This window comes from Engystomops pustulosus, chromosome 4 (genome assembly GCF_040894005.1).
Source record: "Engystomops pustulosus chromosome 4, aEngPut4.maternal, whole genome shotgun sequence".
Classification (NCBI taxonomy): Eukaryota; Metazoa; Chordata; class Amphibia; order Anura; family Leptodactylidae; genus Engystomops; species Engystomops pustulosus.
In genome coordinates, this window is record NC_092414.1 from 76,188,703 (window position 1) to 76,208,804 (window position 20,102).

Sequence of the window (20,102 nt, forward strand, 5' to 3'; positions counted from 1 at the left end):
TTCATACAAGGTGGGGGGTTTTGCATGTTGCAGAAAACCCCCACCGCTAATAACCGCAGTCGGTCATTGTCGCCGGCAAAGTCTTTTTTACGATCGCTGTGCCCCCGAACGTCATCGGGGGCGGCGATCGTTTGCCGTGGTAGCCTCGGGTCTTCTTTTGACACGAGGCTACATGGCTTCTGCAGGTTCGTTACAATGAGCCAGAAGTATTGCAGTATATGGTAGGAGCGATCTGACCATCTAGGGTTAATGTACCGTAGATGGTCTAAGAAATAGTGGAAAAAAAAGAAAAAACAGGTTTTAAAAATAAAAAAAATTTATAAAATATTAAAAATTCTAATCACCTCCCTTTCCCTAGAACGGATATAAAACATAATAAACAGTAAAGATCACAGACATATTAGGTATCGCCGCGTCCCAAAATGCCCGATCTATCAAAATATAAAAACGGTTACGGGCGGCGGTGACCTCCGAGGCGGGAAATGGCGCCCAAATGTCCGAAATGCGACTTTTACACCTTTTTACATCACATAAAAAATGAAATTAAAAATGATCAAAATGTCGCACAGACCTCAAAATGGTAGCAATGAAAACGTCGGCTCATTTCGCCAAAAATGACCCCACCCCCAGCTCCGTGCACCGAAATATGAAAAAGTTATTAGCGTCAGAAGATGGCAAAAATTTATTTTTTTTTTTTTTTGCACACATGCGTTTAATTTTTGAAAATGTATTAAAACACAATAAAACCTATAAATCCGGTATCACCGCGATCGCACCAAACCAAAGAATAAAGCTGAGGTGTTATTTTGAGTGCACAGTCAAAGTCGAAAAAACTGAGCCCACAAGAACGTGACATGTGCGGTTTTTTAAAAAAATTTTTCCACATTTGGAATTTTTTGCAGCTTCGCAGTACACGGCATGTTAAAATAAATAACATTACGGGAAAGTAAAATTTGTTATGCACAAAATAAGCCCTCACACAGCTCTGTACACGGAAAAATGAAAAAGTTATGGATTTTTGAAGTTGGAGAGCGAGAAATGAGAGAAAAACCCTGCGTCCTTAAGGGGTTAAGGGATTAAGTATATGGTACAATAAAAGCAGAATAGAAGGGCACTGGGGGGGTTAGGGATGGGGGCAGGGGGTCTATGGAGGAAAGTGTTTAACCCTTTAGCTGCTGCCTGCAGTCACTGTAGAGTACCTGTTATCACACTGCAGCAGCTGCACACACTCGGCTCTGCTTCATCAGACGAACTTCAGTGAGGAGCAGGAGGAGGTGGGGGCAGGGAGCCATTGATGTAGCAGTGCTGGAGAGTTCCTGCCTGCACGGAGGATGATCCCCTGGGGCTGCTGTGCAGGGGCAGTGCAGAGAACATGACACTCTGCACTGCTCCATCCATCCATCCATCCATGTGCCTGCAAGTGGCAGCTTGAGGACAGGGAGGGCTCTGCCTCCCAGGGGAGGGGATGGGGGAGGTGCCGGCTCTGCAGCAGACAGCCCGGGAGCTGGAGAGGAGGAGGACGCTGTACCCCGCCCCCTGGCTTCTCTGTATCCTGAGCAGGACGGGGGCGGGACTCGGGGGCGGGACTCGGGGGGGGGGGGCGGGACTCGGGGGCGGGACAAAACGGAAAAATCCGTGAAACCGCAAAAAAACCGGGACTTTCACTTAACGGTCCGTGCAGGCGGGACAAGGGTTAAAAAACGGGACTGTCCCGCCCAAAACGGGACGGTTGGGAGGTATGATGTAGGTGTGATGCCTGATCTATATTTGAACATTGTGTGCATGTTTATTTACATGTATAATGTATGCATGTAGTGTGTGTCAGTGTGTTTGCTTGCACAGTTCTATGGTTTGTGTTAAAACACCCATTCCCCTGCACTGTATAATGCCCCTTCTCTGTATAACCTCCCTGCACTGTATAATGCCCCTACTCACAATGTATAACCTCCCTGCACTGTATAATGCCCCCCCTTACACTGTATAACCTCCCACACTGTATAATGCCCCCCTTACACTGTATAACCTCCCACACTGTATAAATTCCCCCTTACACTGTATAACCTCCCACACTGTATAATGCCCCCCCTTACACTGTATAACCTCCCACACTGTATAATGCCCCCCTTACACTGTATAATGCCCCCCTTACACTGTATAACCTCCCACACTGTATAATGCCCCCCTTACACTGTATAATGCCCCCCTTACACTGTATAACCTCCCACGCTGTATAATGCCCCCCTTACACTGTATAACCTCCCACACTGTATAATGCCCCCCCTTACACTGTATAACCTCCCACACTGTATAATGCCCCCCCCCCCTTACACTGTATAACCTCCCACACTGTATAATGCCCCCCCTTACACTGTATAACCTCCCACACTGTATAATGCCCCCCCTTACACTGTATAACCTCCCACACTGTATAATGCCCCCCTTACACTGTATAACCTCCCACACTGTATAATGCCCCCCTTACACTGTATAATGCCCCCCCCTTACACTGTATAACCTCCCACACTGTATAATGCCCCCCTTACACTGTATAATGCCCCCCCCTTACACTGTATAACCTCCCACACTGTATAATGCCCCCCTTACACTGTATAATGCCCCCCCTTACACTGTATAACCTCCCACACTGTACAATGCCTCCCCTTACACTGTATAACCACCCCCTACACTGTATAACCACCCCCTACACTGTATAACCACCCCCTACACTGTGTAATTCTTGGCACTTGCTTTTATAAAACTGTTTTGTGGTGAATACCATACTGTTCAGGTTGTTAATAAATGTTAATTTTATGGTTAAAACAAAAATCGACATTTTTTCGCCAATATAAGACATACCCCAAAAGTAAGACATAGTGGGACTTTTGGGGGTAAAAAGAATGTAAGACACTGTCTTACTTTCGGGGAAACACGGTAAGAGACCTGCAACAACTCTAGAGTGACAAAAGTTTAGTTGGTCCCCTGGTATATTCTACCTCCTTATACGCAACACATTCATAATTCACGCCCAACCTGTTGTGAATTAATTTTCGGTAAAATTAATAATTGTAACAACTGTTAGGTCCCATTGCTCCCTATACCCCTCCATTATTTCATAAGGGGCGCCACATAATGGGCACTGAACTCTCCAGAAATAATTGCATTTTCCATCTTGGACTCCATTGCACATCATATTTGGAAACCACCTATATGTTCAAAATGCTCATTTCACCAAGTGTATTACCCTACACCACATATTACACCATGCTAAATTCCCCAAGGGGTGTACATTCAACAATTAGGGTCACTTTTTGGGTTTTCCTCTCTTTTGGTACCACTACGGCTCTCCAAATGTATCCTGACACATGTGAAGGATTTCTGTCAAATTTGGCCTCTAAAAGGCAAACATCCCTCTTTTCCTCTACTGTGCACCCATAAAGCATTTTATATGCACATGTGGGGTACTTATGCACTCGGGAGAAATAGTTTTACACCTTTTTTGGGGTTATTTAATATATTATCCCTTGTGGCTTACAAAAATTAGGGGTAAAGTGACATTTATAGGAAAATTTTCACCTTTTTAATGTTTAGGGCCTAATTGGATCATTCACCTGTACGGGCAAATACATATATAAGACATTGCTAAATTCTCTAAGGGGTGTACATTCAAAAATTAGGGACACTTTTTCGGATTCTTATCTGTTTTATACCACTAGGGTTCTCCAAATGCATGTCAAACATTTGTCAAATTTGGCTTCTAAAAGGCAAACATCCCCCTTTCCTTTTACTGTGCGCCCATACAACATTTTATATACACATGTGGGGTACTTCTACACTCGAGAGAAATAGGTTTACACATTTTGGGGGGTTATTATATTTTTTTATCCCTTGTGGCTTACAAAAATTAGGGGTAAAATGACCTTTATAGGAAAATTTTTACCTTTTTCCTATTTAACCCCTTAACGACTTGGCCTTTTTTAGTTTTTTCACTTCCATTTTTCACTCACCACCTTCAAAAATCTATAACTTTTTTATTTTTCCACATAAAGAGCTGTGTTATGGCTTATTTTCTGCGTAACAAATCGCACTTCATAGTGACGGTATTTAATATTCTATGGCGTGTACTGGGAAGCGGGAAAAAAATTCCAAATGCAGTGAAAATGGTGAAAAAACGCATTTGTGACGTTTTCTTGTGGGCTTGGATTTTACAGCTTTCACTCTGCGTCCCAAATGACATGTCTACTTTATTCTATGGGTCGGTACGATCACGTGGATACCAAATTTGTATAGGTTTTATAATGTTTTCATACATTTAAAAATATTAAAACCTCCTGTACAAAATATATTTTTTTTATTTTGCCATCTTCTGGGGCCAATAACTTTTTCATACTTTGGTGTACGGAGCTGTGGATAGTGTCATTTTTTGCGAATTTTGATGCCGTTTTCATTAATATAATTTTTGGGACTGTGTGACCTTTTGATCACTTTTTATTAATTTTTTTATATTTTTCAAAATGGCAAAAAAAATGCCATTTTCGACTTTGGACGCTATTTTCCGTTACGGGGTTAAACATAGTGAAAAATCATTATCATATTTTGATAGATCGGGCATTTTCGGACGCGGCGATACCTAATGTGTTTATGATTTTTACTGTTTATTTATTTTTATATCAGTTCTAGGGAAAGGGGGGTGATTTGAATTTTTAGGTTTTTTTATTATATATTTTTTTTTTTTAACTTTTTTTTATTTTTACTTTTACTATTTTTCAGACTCCCTAGGGTACTCTAACCCTAGGTAGTCTGATCGATCCTATCATATACTGCCATACTACAGTATGGCAGTATATGTGGATTTTACTCCCCATGCATTACAATGTGCAATTAGCACATTGTAATACATGGGTTAAAACGAAGTAGCCTCGGGTGTTCGGAACACCCGATGTTACCATGGCGACGGATCGCCGCTCCCCGTGACGTCATCGGGGAGCAGCGATCCACAACAAGATGGCGGCGCCCATGCGGCGCCATCTCTTTGAAGCCGCCGGCAGCATTGCCGGCGGCGATCGCGGAGAAAACACCCGCGATCGGTGCTAGCACCGATCGCGGGTGTTACCGGTAAGCCTTTGCTGCAATATGCAGCAAAGACTTACCGGCTATGAAGAGGGCTCGGCCCGCGAGCCCTCTCCATGCACCGGGACCCGGCGCGCGCCGTTCTAGTACGGCGCGCGTCGGGAAGGGGTTAAGTCCTAATGAAATCAAACACCTTTACGGACAAATACACATATTACACCTTGCTAAATTCTCTAAGGGGTGTGCCTTCCAAAATGGTGACACTTGTTGGGGTTCCCCTCTGTTTTGGTACCACTACGGCTCTCTAAATGCCCCTCTTTCCCTTCTGAGCTTCACTGCGTACCCATACAACATTTTATTTGCATGTGTGGAGCAATTTTATACTCGGGAGAAATGCTAGTACACATTTTTGGGGGTTGTTTCATCTTTAATGCCTTATGGGATACAAAAATTAGCCGTAAAAGTGACTTTTTTGGGAAAATGTTCATCTCTTTCCTTTTAGGGACCTAATTGAAACAAACACCTGTAGGGGAAAATACACATATTACACCTTGCTAAATTCTCCAAAGGGTGCACTTTCCAAAATGGTGACACTTGTTGGGGTTCCCCTCTGTTTTGGTACCACTAGGGCTTTCCAAATGCATCCTGACACATGTAAAGGATGATTGTCAAATCTGGCTTCTAAAAGGCCAAAGCCCCTCTTTCCCTTCTGAGCTTCACTGCGTACCCATACAACACTTTATATGCAAAAGTGGTGCAGTTCTGTGATTAGGAGAAATAGTTTTACACATTTATGGGGTTGTTTCATCTTTTATCCCTTGTGGCTTACAAAAATTTGGGGTAAAAGTGACTTTTTGGAGAAAATTTTCACCTTTTTTCCCTTTTGGGGCCTAATTGAATCAAACACCTGTTGGGGGAAATACACAAATTACACCTTGCTAAACTCTCCAAGGGGTGTACTTTCCAAAATGGTGTCTCATGTTGGGGCTTTCCTCTGTTTTGGTACCATTATGGCTCTCCAAATGCATCCTGTCACATGAAAACTTTTTCAGCCATATTTGCCCTCCAAAAACGAAACAACGCTCTTTCCATTCCAAGTGCCCCCCTGTGCCCGTACAGCAGGGTATAGTGACAAAATGGGCATTTGCATGCTCAGGAGGAATTGCCCTAAACATTGTAAAATGCATTTTCCTTTTTAACCCATTGTGAAGGTGCAAATTTTAGTGTTCAATGAATCTATAGTAAGATAAAATTACATTTCTCTAATTTCACTTTCATTTATCTTTCACCCTCATGAAACGCTCATAGGGTTAACAAAATTCCCAAAGGTTGTTTTGAATATTTTGAGGGGTGTAGTTTCTAAAATGGTGTCATTTGTGGGGGTTTCTTGTCATGTGGGCCTTATAAAGTCACTTCTAACTAAATTGACCCTCCAAAAGTAGGTTTTGATGATTTTCATGAAAATCTGAAAAATTGCACCTAAAGTTATAAGCCTCCTAACATCCTAAAAAAAGGAAAAGATTTTTGAAAAATGATGGCAAGTTAAAGCAGACATATGGAAAATGTTAGTTATCAAGTTATTTTAGCGATATGACCAACTTTCCAAAAAGTAGAAAAATTTGAATTTGGAAAACATTGGTTTTTTCAAAATTTTTGCCAAATTTCCATTTATTTCATAAATAAATACTAAACATATTGATTAAATTTCTCAACCAACATGAAGTACAATGTGTCACGAAAAAACAATCTCAAAATCAACTGGATATGTTAAAGCGTTCCAAAGTTATAACCACTTAAATAGACACATGTCAGATTTTAAAAAATGGGCCGTGTCAGGAAGGTGAAAAGTGGCTTCAGCGTTAAAGGAAACCTACCACTTAGTATGGCAGGGGTAAGCTGTAAGTACCGAGCACCAGCTCAGGGTGAGCTGGTGCCGGTACTTACTTTCGTTAGTGTTAAAACCGCGGTATCGCGGTTTTAACACTTTTTAAACTTTAGGGCAGAAGGGGCTTCGGCGCTGCGCGCGACCGTGCGCGCGCAACATCTCCGCTATTTCCTATGGAGGCGCGCGCACGATCGTGCGCACGCAGCGCCGAAGTGTCTTCTGCCCTAAAGTTTAAAAAGTGTTAAAACCGCGATACCGCGGTTTTAACACTAACGAAAGTAAGTACCGGCACCAGCTCACCCTGAGCTGGTGCTCGGTACTTACAGCTTACCCCTGCCATACTAAGTGGTAGGTTTCCTTTAAGGGGTTAAGAACACCCAACTTGCATATGACCCCTAGTTACAAACGGACCTTTGGATATTGGTAATTTACTGTACTTCAGCCCTAGACTACAATGATCAGCTGTTATCAGTGTTGTCTGCAATTAAGCTTTATTGTTAATCCTGGTTCTTATGGCCCGCCCCACACTAGCGGGTGTGATGCGATGAACTCAAACATTGTCAAATCCTATTGTCACAGAGACAAAAAATTTTTTTGCTGGGCTTTCAATTACAAAAAATATACAGTTCCATCTTACATACAAATTCAACTTAAGAACAAACGTATATAACCTATCTTGTACTTAACCCATGGACTGCCTGTATAATGCCAAAAACTTATTCATAAGATCTCATTCACGTATTCACCAGTTTTTACATTGTTCCATCGTGACAAACACCAATGGTATCCAGTGACCCTCATTGACTATAATGGGTGTCCAGCATACAGCAACATGCTCTGCTATTTTATTTTTTATTTTTTTTTGATAGATAGAGAAGTAGTGGAGAACTTTCCTATAGAAACCAGCTCTCTTTATTCCTGTAAAAGTTAAAGACTAAACATATTCAGTCTGTTTGGCTGCTTCTTTCCATTACAGCAGTCTTTATATGTGGGAGCATTAAGATAAAATTGTAATTCGTAATAAGTTTAATGCTAAATGCATGACTGACTGTGACTGGCTCAGTTACGCATGGAACAATGCCCTAACAGATGGCGTATCTGAAATTAAGCAACTTTACAGATTTCACTTCCAGAAAATAGCGCATAGCAGAAAATAGTTCAGAGAAATTGATATTATTTGAATGGTGGCTTATTTTTTTTTTCTAAGGCATAGGGATGGATCCTATCTAGGCACCATATTGTGTGTCTGGAAACAGATTTCGTGTAATGTCTTGTTTTTATGGAGGATTTTTTTAGTTGAATAAACACAGTACCCAAATCTAAATCTATATAAAGCTGAGTGTGTGTGTGTGTGTATGTATGTCCGCTAAAGGAATCTGCACTGTTGCATTTACAATCATCAAATGTTGCACAACCGCTTTCAGGGAATGTCATAGACTAGGTTTTGAGCCGAAATTTTCACCCTGCACTTTCCAAAATACATTTATTAACCACCATATAAAGGAGCCATTGTCCGCTGCTGTGGCAGTTAGAAGCTGAGCTGTGATTGGGTGTTATTTTGCCACAGGTCAGGTCAACCAGAGATCAGCTGTAATTTTTTTTTTTTTTTAAATATTTTTATTAGAATTTTTCAAAAAACATTACAATACAACAAATACTGGGCTCGCAGGCCCATAAGACAACATTAAAGACACATCATATAATTTCTTATGTCTTAAAGTAAGATATTACACATTCCTAAGTTTATCAAAATGTTGCTTGCAGCCAATATTTAACAAAGCTTAAATGAAAGAAACACCCTCCTCCTTTAGTCTAACCAATACCCCATCTCCCTAAGGACCCTTTCAGCTGTTCCAGTAGATACCACCGTGTATCAGCTGTAATTTTATAAACAGCTGTGGGAGAATTAAACTTGAGCTTTGATCGGTTGCCATGGGCAACTAGAACAGTTCTGCTCTCAGACACTTCTGATAAATCTTCCCGTAGACAAAGTTACAGTGAGAGACAAATACAAAGACGGTCAGAGACAATCGGAGACAAACAGTGTCAGAGGCAGAGACAGTCAGAGACAGAAACAGTCCGAGAAAGTCAGAATCAGAGACAGTCTGAGAAAGTCAGAATCAGAGACCGTTGGAGATAGACTTGAGCAACCTGAAGTCAAAGACAGAGATAGTCAGAAAAAGACACACACAGACTAAGTCAGAGACACTCAGACAGAAACAGTCAGAGACAGACACAGTCGGAGACAGTCGGACAGTCGGGGACGGAGAGGGTCTGGGACAGAGAAGGGTAGAGAGAGAGAGAAAGAGATACAAATAAAAAAATTTTTGTCAACCCATTCTATTTTGTTATAGCTAAGAGTAGTTACTTAATATCCTCGAATTACAGCTAGTATTTCATAAAGGAGAATGACATATAATGGTAATATAATGGTTATATAGGAACCTTATTTACAGCTTAGCTCCATTGTGTAGGGATTATCCATTATGTTCTCCGTTCTAGAAGATGAATACAGAAGCTTTAATGTATAGACGGGTAGCTTCCACATCCATCCCTTATTCAAAGTGGAGAAAATAACGCAGGCTGCTCCATTAGTTTTTACACTATAAATAATGGAAGCTGCTGAACACAAGTGTGAACTTAACCTTATATCCTCACTGGTTTCATTGTAGTGGGAACCATGAATCATTGAGTTGTATATTGAAGACCTTCATATCATAACATAGTCTTCTAGGCAATATTTGTTATGAAGTACAGTGATGTGCTTCTGATATTACCAGATGTTGGGAAATGATATTGATAAAAATTACCAGTAATTATTATTCACTTATGTTATCAGTTTGTAATGCTTCTTTATCATTTGATTTAGTTGCCTAAAAGAATGTGGATCCCACCGGAGTAACAAGTTGTCTGCATTGATGGAAGATGGTAAACAACCACCAATCTACCATAAAGTAATACAGAGGAAATCACACAGCGCTCAACCAACAATGCACCATCCAAGTTCTGAAAGGACATCCCCAGAGACCCTACACTTCTCTGATAGTAAATCTGATGACTTTTTATTAAGGCACAGGAGCAGACGAGACCTCATGACCCACGACGACCTTCTTCTCAAGAACCGTAACCTAGAATCTAACCAAAATAAGAAAATATTGTGTGACCCTATAAACAATATAGAAGCTTTCTCTGTGTTTCCACTCCCAAAATCCTGTGGAAAAAGACCTATGTCAGTAACAAGTTGCTTGACACCGAGCCTGTGCTCCCGCCCAGAGAGCGCTATGTCAGGTCCCCACAGTGATCTTATGTCTCTGGTTTCTCTAAATAGGCCATCAAGATCTGAACATTGTAAATTAGTTCATAAATCTGCTTGGTACCATGTTCCTGGACGATATCCAACATTGCAAACTCCTTTTCCACCAAAGAGACATCAGATTCGTAAAGATACCTAACTGTGATGTGTAGTTTTCAGATGTTTTCTATTTCTGTAAATACCCATTGGGTAATGTTAATATTATTAGGCCCCATTCTGTCAACTTTATTGCCTTCTGCTAATTCCACCCTCCTGCTGGTGTTTCAGCTTGTAAAGGTTTGAGACACCGTGGATTGAACAAAAAATAAGCAACTTTCAAATAGTCGTGATTAAAAATGTCTGAACATTGGGACAGATTTATCAAAAGTATCTAAAGGCACAACTAGAACAATTTGCCTCTGCTTTAAGGGACACTGTAACCAGATTTACCCCATTAGACTACTTGCTCTCTCAGGTAGAGTATGGACTTTCAAACAAAGTGATAGGCATATGAGCTGAGAAGAGTCACTTTTTAAATGTGAGGCGTACATTTTAGAAGCTGGAATTCGATAATCACATTAGACACCACAAGGTTACTAAGTATTGTAATACTTTCCACTATCTTTTAAAGGGAAAAGATTTCAACTAAAAAGAAAGGATATTTAATACTCTTCCTAAAGGAATTGTAATCTTAGTGATAGGTTCCCTTTAAGACTATGTAGTCTAACTTTAATTAATAAAATGATGACAAAGTTTAACCAGTTAAATGCTTCTTACCAAATTGTAATATATGATTCCACCTTTCAAAACAAAAAGAGATGTCCATATCGTGTGGCTCGCCCTTTTTCTTTCCAGAGCTATGTCATTTCCCAGCTGCAGTGAAGTGGGCAGAGTCTGACTTCTTCCTATCTTTGCCCTCAATCTTAGTCAGTTATAAGTTGCCCTCGCTTCCCATGATAGATTGTGTTCTCTCATTAACTAATGTAACGGCAGATCTAGAGGAGACCACGTTAGAGAACAATCTATGATGACTTAATTGTCTCAGAAATAATGTAATCTCAGTTGATCAACATTTGAGGAATTTTTTGTAAGGGATAAACCATACCACAGAGCAGTTTTTTTTTAGAAAATTAACAAAGTATATGAACATTTATTTTGCCAAAAATGTAATGAGCATAATAAGAGAACAGCAATTACTGTAGCACAGTGAAAGATTCGTATTACATTTTCTGAATGTTACACCAATCAACAATCAGTAGGGAGTGCACAGGCCATAACCTTGTCACAAAAGATTTTCCTGAAGTTTTCTAGTGCGTTTCTAGCGCCATTTCATTGTTTCAATGTTTTCGTTTCAACAAACTGCCTAACCCGTTTTGCTGTGTGACAGGGCGCATGGTTCTGCATGAAAATTGCTGGCTTATTGAGGGAAGAACACGGGAAGGAACCATGTGTTCTTGAAGAAGGTTGTGATACACACGTAGCTGCTTGAGAGGTCCTTCTCACACTGCAGATAACATTCCCCAATCCTTGATACTTCCTCCCTCACTGACTTCTTTACACACCTTAGGTTCAGCCTTTCTCCGGTTTGTCAACGAACATAATGTTTCCCTTCAGATCCAAATAAATTTAACTTGCTTTCATCACTAAAATGAACTGTGGACCACTTCTCCTCTGTCCACACAACCTGCTCCTCACAAAGGTGAGTCTAGTCTGTTGATTTTTTCTGCTAAAGAGAGGTCCAAATGCTCTTAAACATCGAGACACTGTATGAAGAGTCAAAACTTTAACGTGTTCAGTGCTGAACAGGCGAGCAATTCCAGATGCAGTTTTGTAACGATTACACACAGAGAATGTTTATTCTTCATTAGTTCAATACTTACATGGTAGTATTCTGACATCTTTCTATCACAGCCACCATTTGTGTTTAGTGCCCACATACGGCAGGTAACCTTGTGTTCCTTTCCCTGTCACTGATTCAAGGGTCCTCCTTAGGGGGCCATTTTTGTCATTACTAACTTATACCTACAAAAGATCTGCTGTCATGGAGTTGCTGTGACTTAATCAATGTCACTTACGCCTTCCCTTCTTTCGAGAACTGCCTGTTCACTTACTGACTAATATATCCCATCAGTTGACAGGTGTCATTTTCACAAGATAATGAATGTTATTCACTTCACCAGTCTATTTTAATATTACTTGCAAAAGTAGAAAAAGAGAATGGCACTCACCCCTTGTATTTGCTTCCTTCAAGTGACATTTATTAGAGCATATTCACATCCAAGCAATAAACATGGTGGAGGGAGGACAGCAACAATACCTCACATATGTGGGAACTGCTATGTTAATATTACATCTGATACATATACAGATAAATAGAGGATCCTATTTTAGACTGAACCTGCAGTAATTCTCTTGTTTTTCTGTTCATTTCTAGTCTGTCCCATGTATATTAAACAGGATCAGACTTGTTTTGTGTGGGAATGCATACTGGCCAATAATCCGGTATTGTCATTTTCATAATCAATACAATTTACAATGCTGAATAATTTTTTCTCTGGCTGTGTTCACACATGCTGTTTACAGTGCATTTTGGAACACAATACATATTTGCCTAATTGCATCGTGTTAACATTTCCATTTGCAAAACGCATTGCTAACGCAAAGCATTCAGGCTCCTTTCTTGCTAGCGTTTTTCAGAACTAGCAATGCACTCTTTCCCATTATATCCAATGGGTTTTGTCAGACTTGCATTTTTTCTAGGCACACAGGTGATACTCTCGACGTGCTCTTCCTATGCAGTCAAGCATGTGAAAAACGCCCCATATATTCTGGTATTGCAGCTGTATTTCCCATCTGCATGAAGTAAAGGGTTAAAGTTCTCAATGTTTAAATGTGTTTATAATGTTAATTGGTTGGAAGTGGAAGTTTATAAATAATCCCTCTGGCTGAATTTCCAGATAGTTCTTAGAATTCTTACCGAGACTTCTGTCAGTCTAGTGTTTGAGAGCACTGGCAAGAGACTAGCATCCTGCTGCTGCTGTCACCCCTCAGCGGGCTTACCCACTGTTAGGCCTGCCAAAACTGCTGCCAAAGCAGTCAACATTCTTCTCCGACAGTCAACATTCTTCTGGAGTCTTGGAATAACGAAACTATGAGTTTGATGTTTATAACTCCACATGTGATCCCTGGCTGTCGCTAACTTCATTGGCCTCCCCTTCACCATCTTTCCGGGGATCCCAATACCTCACGTACACTGGGAGTTCCTTATGGGGAACCTTCCATGTTATTGTGGTCGCCACCTATACTTGGATTACCTCGCTGGCGCTGCCTAGCATGGAAGAAGCCTGTTCATCTGGTTCACACATAACATAGAAGCCATAGATTTCTCAGGATCCAATATAACACAAGTACTGTGCTACAGCTGCATTCTTACATATAAATAATATTAATTTGTTCTGTGACTAAATATTGTGTTCTCTTAACCACTTTTGCTTACCCTAACTGAGATCTTTATCTGCCATTCTCAACCTCTGGTCTACTTTGGTTTCTGTCTGTCCACTGCCTGCCCTGACCTACAGCTTGAATGGCTTAATATGCAGATCTGTAATGTGAATTTATGTGCACTGTCCTTGTGGAACCAGGGTAGAGAGAGACCATTGGTGGGTGTGTCATCCAATTTCATACTTTTAATGTGGAATTGGCCTGTAATGAGTGGGGTATGGACTGTCAAGCAAGATTAAGAAAGAGCGAGCTTCAATAAAGGAATAGGATGTATAGGGCCCCCCAGTGTGCAGCTACATGTAAACACCCATTCACTTACTAGTAGTTTGCTTCCTAGCCCCTGCCTAAGACTGATTAGGTACATTGGGGCAGATTTACTTACCCGGCCCATTCGCGATCCAGCAGCGCGTTCTCTGAACAGGATTCGGGTCCGGACGGGATTTATGAAGGTAGTTCCTCCGCCGTCCACCAGGTGGCGCTGCTGCGCTGAAAATCATCTGAACGCGCCGGAATACACCGAGCTGGACCAGGTGAAGCCAAGCGCTTCCCAAGCGACACATTTTCGGTTTTTAAATGCAGCATTTTCCGAATACGTCGGGTTTTCGTTCGGCCACGCCCCCCTATTTCCGTTGCGTGCATGCCAGTGCCGATGCGCCACAATCCGATCGCGTGCGCCAAAATCCCGGGGCAATTCAGGTACAATCAGCGCAAATCGGAAATATTCGGGTAACACGTTGGGAAAACGCGAATCGGGCCCTTAGTAAATGACCCCCATTATGTCCTCCTAGCTCTATCACAATTACAGTTGATCCACAGGGAAGAATGGACTCCATCATATATACCTCTGCTTCTCAGGAATCCCATCCATGGCATTATGGTTGGTCCATGAAATCTGGCCACTGCAGGTCATTGATTCACCACCAAAGAGCCCAAATAAGTATAAGCCCTGCCTATTTATTTGCTACTTTCAGCTAACTCACTACTTGCTTTGGCTTGGAAAAGTGCAGTCAAATCTACACCAAATAAAAGTATATAAATAAAAACCACATCCATCTTAACCCTCACAGGACTCATTTTTGTGTTTCAGTTGTTTACTCCCCACCATCCACATTTAACTTTTATGTTTACAGAGATAAGTTATCTGCGGGACAAATTGTACTTTTTAGTGGCACCATTTAATATTCCCTCCAACGTACTGGAAAGTTGGAAATAAAATTCCAAGTGCGGTGAAATTGACAAAAAAAAGCACATTTGCTACATTTTCTTGTGGGCTCTATTTTTACAGTTTTCAAAATTTCTTTTACAGGCTCAAAATGACACTTCCACTTTATTCTTTGGGTTGGTACGATCACAGGGATACCACATTTATATGGGTTTTATTAGGTTTTAGAAGATTTAAATGAATTGAAATCTTTTGTACAAAAAAAATATTTGCCATTTTGCCAAACTCTGAGGCCAATAACTTTTTCACACTTTGGACCCGTGTAAGGTGTCATTTATTACTGTACGTGCTGGCGTTTTAATTCATATCAATTTGGGACCTATATGACTAATAATTTTTTTATTCAAATATTCATGGACTGGAAAAGGGAGAAAAAATGGCGATTTGGGCACTATTTTCTGTTATGATGTTCATGGCCGGGAATAATGTATTTTATATTTTGATAAAACAGGCATTTTGAGACTTGCACTACATGGTCTGAAACATCAGTGGTTTAAAGAAAATCTACCATCAAAATCCATCATGATAACCCAGGCACTGTGATTGTGGTAATCTTCCACGTTCTTCTTCCTTCTAAAATCACATAGCCATGTATAGCATTTAGTGTAGTCATGTGAAATCCCCTTAAAAACAGATTGCACATGGTCATATGAAAATATGCTTACCTTTTAGATTGTAAGACAATTTTGATGATATGAAGTGTCAGGGCATCATATAGAAATATCATGCAAGGACTCCCTGTCTACCAGCCGAAAATGTAGTGCTGGCACTGTAACAGTCCTACATTACCATCACAGTAACAGGGAGTCCTTGCATGATGTTTCTGTATGATGCAAGGACTCCCTTTCCAATGCTATATGTTCAGTCTGTGGGATCATGGGATCATACCAACATAAGGGCCATTTTTAAGGGATGAACAAGTTTGTATGCAGCCAGCCTGAATTGTATCGCCCTTTGGTTTATCTGCACCTTCCGAATATTTATGTGTGTAATTCAATGATCCACTGTTTTGAGATTTTCTTCTATGTGTCATGTTTATCATAAGACCAGCCACATAATAAATATTCTTCTGTCACAAGATATGAATGAACGGCCTATATTTGTGCAACCAAGCAGCTATATTAAGTATCTGGTATTTCCCACAGCTAAGTGTTTTAGCCAGGTAACCTGAGATTCCTGGTTGCAGTAATAGGGTTGTTTCCTAAAGTATCATGTTGCTAGGCAACAGCAAACCTGTCTGATATTAAGATTTGAAACAATGTAATTTCAGTATCAAACAGGCCTATCCCATAACATGTAACATTCACTGGGTTAGGAATTGCGCAGTAACAACACTGCTTATGTAATGGGCGATTGTGTTCTGGTACGATAGCAGTCAATGTACTGGCACTGATCCATCACAATGTCTCAAAAATATAAACCAGCGAACCTCACTACATGGAAGCTGCACTGAAATGTTTCTGATCTGTTCATATATAGGCAGTTACATATACGGTTACATACAAGATAGGGTCTGTAGGTTTGTTCTTAAGTTGAATTTGTATGTACAGTAAGTCTGATCTGTATATTTTATAATTGTAACCCCAGCCAAATTTTTTTCGGTCTCTGTGACAATTGGATTTTAAAAATGTTGGGTTGTCATAAGAACCTGGATTAACAATAAATCTTAACTACAGACATATTTAATAACAGTTACAGCTGTTTATTGTCGCCTGGGACTAAAGTACAGTAAATTAACAACATCCGGAGGTCCGTTTGTAACTAGGGGTCGTCTGTAAGTTGGGTGTTCTTAAGTAGGGGGCCACCTGTACATTTATATTCCTGCACCCCATAGAGTTGTGAGCATATGGCCAGACCACTCAGAATAGTAAGATTGAAGATAGGTGTCCAACCTATTGCAAAAACCTTTTTTCTCCCCACCTTTAAAAGAACAGATTTTTTTTCCCCAGTTTACAGATCTGTGCAATAGGCTTGTTATGTGCAGGACATAGTGCACTTCTCTGTATAAGTGTTTACCGTAATATCCCATGCACAACACTGTACTGGAAAAAAGCAGGAAAAGTCCAATGCAGTTCAAGTCTTCAAGCTTCACTTTTACATCTTTCACTGTACGATCCAAATGACAAATCCCCTTTATTCTTTAGGGCAGTACAATCTACGAGATCCCAAATCTTTCTAAAAAAAAAAAAAAAAATTCACCATATCATTTGGGGTCTATACAACCTTTCAAATACTTTGTATTCAAATTTTAATGTGTGGTGAAATGGGAAAAAAACAGGAATTCAGATGTATGGATGTCTTTTCCATTACATGTGTAACATCCCCCACCGGGGCCTAGCCTTTTCTCGGGGCTGGAGTCAGCCGGGGCCCGCAGTACCTGAGTGGCTGGCGGTTGCGGCCTAGGCACGCTAGTGTCACGGTGCTTGGTATGGGGGAACCGGAGGGCTGTCCTACAGCCTGGCAGGTCTCCAGCAGGGTGGTGTTGGCAAGAAATGATGAGGGAGAGGCTGCTATAGCGGATCTCCCTGGGACAACCCTTTGGTGTCTAGAGTATGAGTCTCTGTGTGGTGGACAGGGTGCCCGTGATGGTGACAGCCGCAGTAGCAGGGACCAGACGGAGGCAGAGGTTGAACGAAAACAACTTACAGTTCTTTATTGGAACCGACAGGAACCGCAGCAACGTGCCTTTAACAGAGTGATGGAGTACTGAGATGCAGCTGGAGGAAGCCACAGGAGGTAGATCGCCAGCCTGGATGCAGAGGGCAGGCTGGGAGGTAGGTGTGTCCTAATAGGAAGCTTCAGCTTGTCCTGGAGTGCTTCAGGTATCACCCTTGAAGGTAGGATGATACCCCTTTCCTCACTAACTCTTATCTATTAGCTCCACTCTTCAGAGGCAGGGGCTAGGCTCTTCCTGCTCTGGTATGGTGTGCTGGCTGAATAGAGTCTGGACTGGGATCACCCAGTCTGCTTCTTCTCATCTGAGCTAGGCTAAAACTAGTCTCTTCTAGTGTCTTGCAGACCCTCAGGTCTGCCTGGGACTGAACTCTTCTCTCTCCTGAGAGAGACTGACCTTTTTGAGCCAGAGCTCAGCTAACTGATCTAGAAGTTTCCTGACAGGGTCTTGTATCTCCCCTGGTCAGGTGGTGGCTGCTCCTCCAATTACATCTCAGCTTACATTGGACAGAATGTAATACAGGTGATTGGATGATAGATCTTACATCATACAGAACACTTAACTCCTGCCTTGCCAGGCAGGGTCTACCATTGCAATGTCCCCATGTAGTGTGATGTAGTGACATGCTGTGGGACGTATTCGCAAGCACTCCTTCGCCTTGCATCGGCGAGGGTGTTGCACATGGTTTAACATTTTATGATTACGGTAGATATTTTTGCTAATTTAATAAACAAGAAAAATGGAAATATGACATGGTCATAAGTATTTAGACCCTTTGCTATGACACACATATTTAAAGGGGTTATCCGGGTTTAAAACATTTTTTATGGCCGGGCTGGGGAGGGCTATTTAAACATAATAAACATGTACTTACCTCCTCCGATGCTGCTGATGTCCCGTGCCGCGGCCCGTCTTCTCCGTGCGCCGGTTTCAGTACAAGTGCGCACAGGGAGCTTCCGGCCGGCCGGATGCTCCCATGCGCACCATCTCCCAGCGCTTACAACGCTGAGAGATAGGGACGGATGGGAGGAGCCGTCCACAACGCGGACCGGAAGCTCCCTGTGCGCGGCTTCCGTGCCCCTGTTTGTTTACAGGGGCACGGATCGAAGGGACCGCGGCGCGGGACATCGGCAGCACCGGAGGAGGTAAGTCCATGTTTATTATGTTTAACTAACCCTCCCCAGCCCGGCCATAAAAACATTTTTAAACCCGGATAACCCCTTTAACTCACATGCTATCTATTTCCTTCTGATCTTCCTTGAGATGGTTCTACTACTTCATTGGAGTCCAGCTGTGTTTAATTAAACTGTTTGGACTTGATTAGGAAAGGCACACAGCTGTGTATATAAGACCTCACAGCTCACAGTGCATGTCAGATCACATGAGAATTGTGCCAGCATCATGCTATGGGGGTATTTTTCAGCATCAGGGACAGGACAACTGGTTGCAAATTAAGGAAAGAAGAATGCGGCCAAGCACAGAGGTATCCTGGATGAAAACCTCTTCCAGAGTGCTCTGGACCTCAGACTGGGCTGAAGGTTCACCTTCCAACAAGACATGAATGACCCTAAGCACACAGGAAAAATAACAAAGTGGTGGCTTCAAACCAACTCTGTGACCATTCGTGATTGGCCCAGGCAGAGCCCGGGCCTAAACCCAATGGAGCATCTCTGGAGAGACTGGAAAATGACCTCCACCAACATTTATCATCCAACCTGAGGGAACTGGAGAGGATCTGCAAGGAAGAGGCAGAGGATCCCTAAATCCTGAAAAACTTGGGATTAGTGCCCCCAGCGCCACATTTGGATGTTCTTTATCCAAGGTAATATACAGACTATTTTCATCTTTATTTTTTTCAGATGTTATATTGATTATATCTTGATATATACCACCCACTAAACTTACTGTGTTCTACTAAGATATAGCCTGTATATACCCTCTTTACATTATAGACCACTGTGCGCTGGGGACAAGGGTACTTTGTACAGCACCTTAGGTGCTTTTTAATTGTTTTTATTCTTTCTTTGTGTATCTATGTTAATTAATAAAATTGTTATATTTATCCGTCCATGGGAATCCGCTTGTTTCTCTATTTCTCTACATATTTGTTCTGGATGTTCTCCTTTATCCTTTGACCCATAACTGTTGGGCAAATCCTGAAAAACTTGTTGCATCATTCTCAAGAAGACTCATGGCTGTACTAGCTCAAAAGCTTCTTCTAGTCAATAGGGTGCTCATTCAAATTGGAGTGGTGACTCCATACATTATGCCATGTTCACACTTCCAAGCTCCATTCAGAAAGAACTGGACAATCTTGAGGGTGCTGTCACATGTGTTCTTGGTTAGTTCTAGGTGGTGAGTCTATTTTACCATGAAACTATTTTATGGGCACAGCAGCCATCTTTGTGTGCACCCAGCTTGATAACAGACTTTCTGGTCGTAGTGATAACTGGCTATTGTA

General features: G+C 41.5%; 1 protein-coding gene across 3 annotated transcripts in view; it reads left to right on the forward strand.

Moving 5' to 3' along the window:
- LOC140126663 (tetratricopeptide repeat protein 41-like) overlaps nt 1–16,038 on the forward strand; it is a 71,661-nt gene extending 55,623 nt beyond the window's left edge. For all 3 annotated transcript variants that reach the window (XM_072146371.1, XM_072146370.1, XM_072146369.1), the window contains one exon: nt 9,822–16,038. In XM_072146371.1, the coding sequence (XP_072002472.1) occupies nt 9,822–10,404 (583 nt within the window). In that variant the 3' untranslated portion in view covers nt 10,405–16,038. The remainder of the gene's footprint in view (nt 1–9,821) is intronic.
- Nucleotides 16,039–20,102: the final 4,064 nt, after the last annotated feature.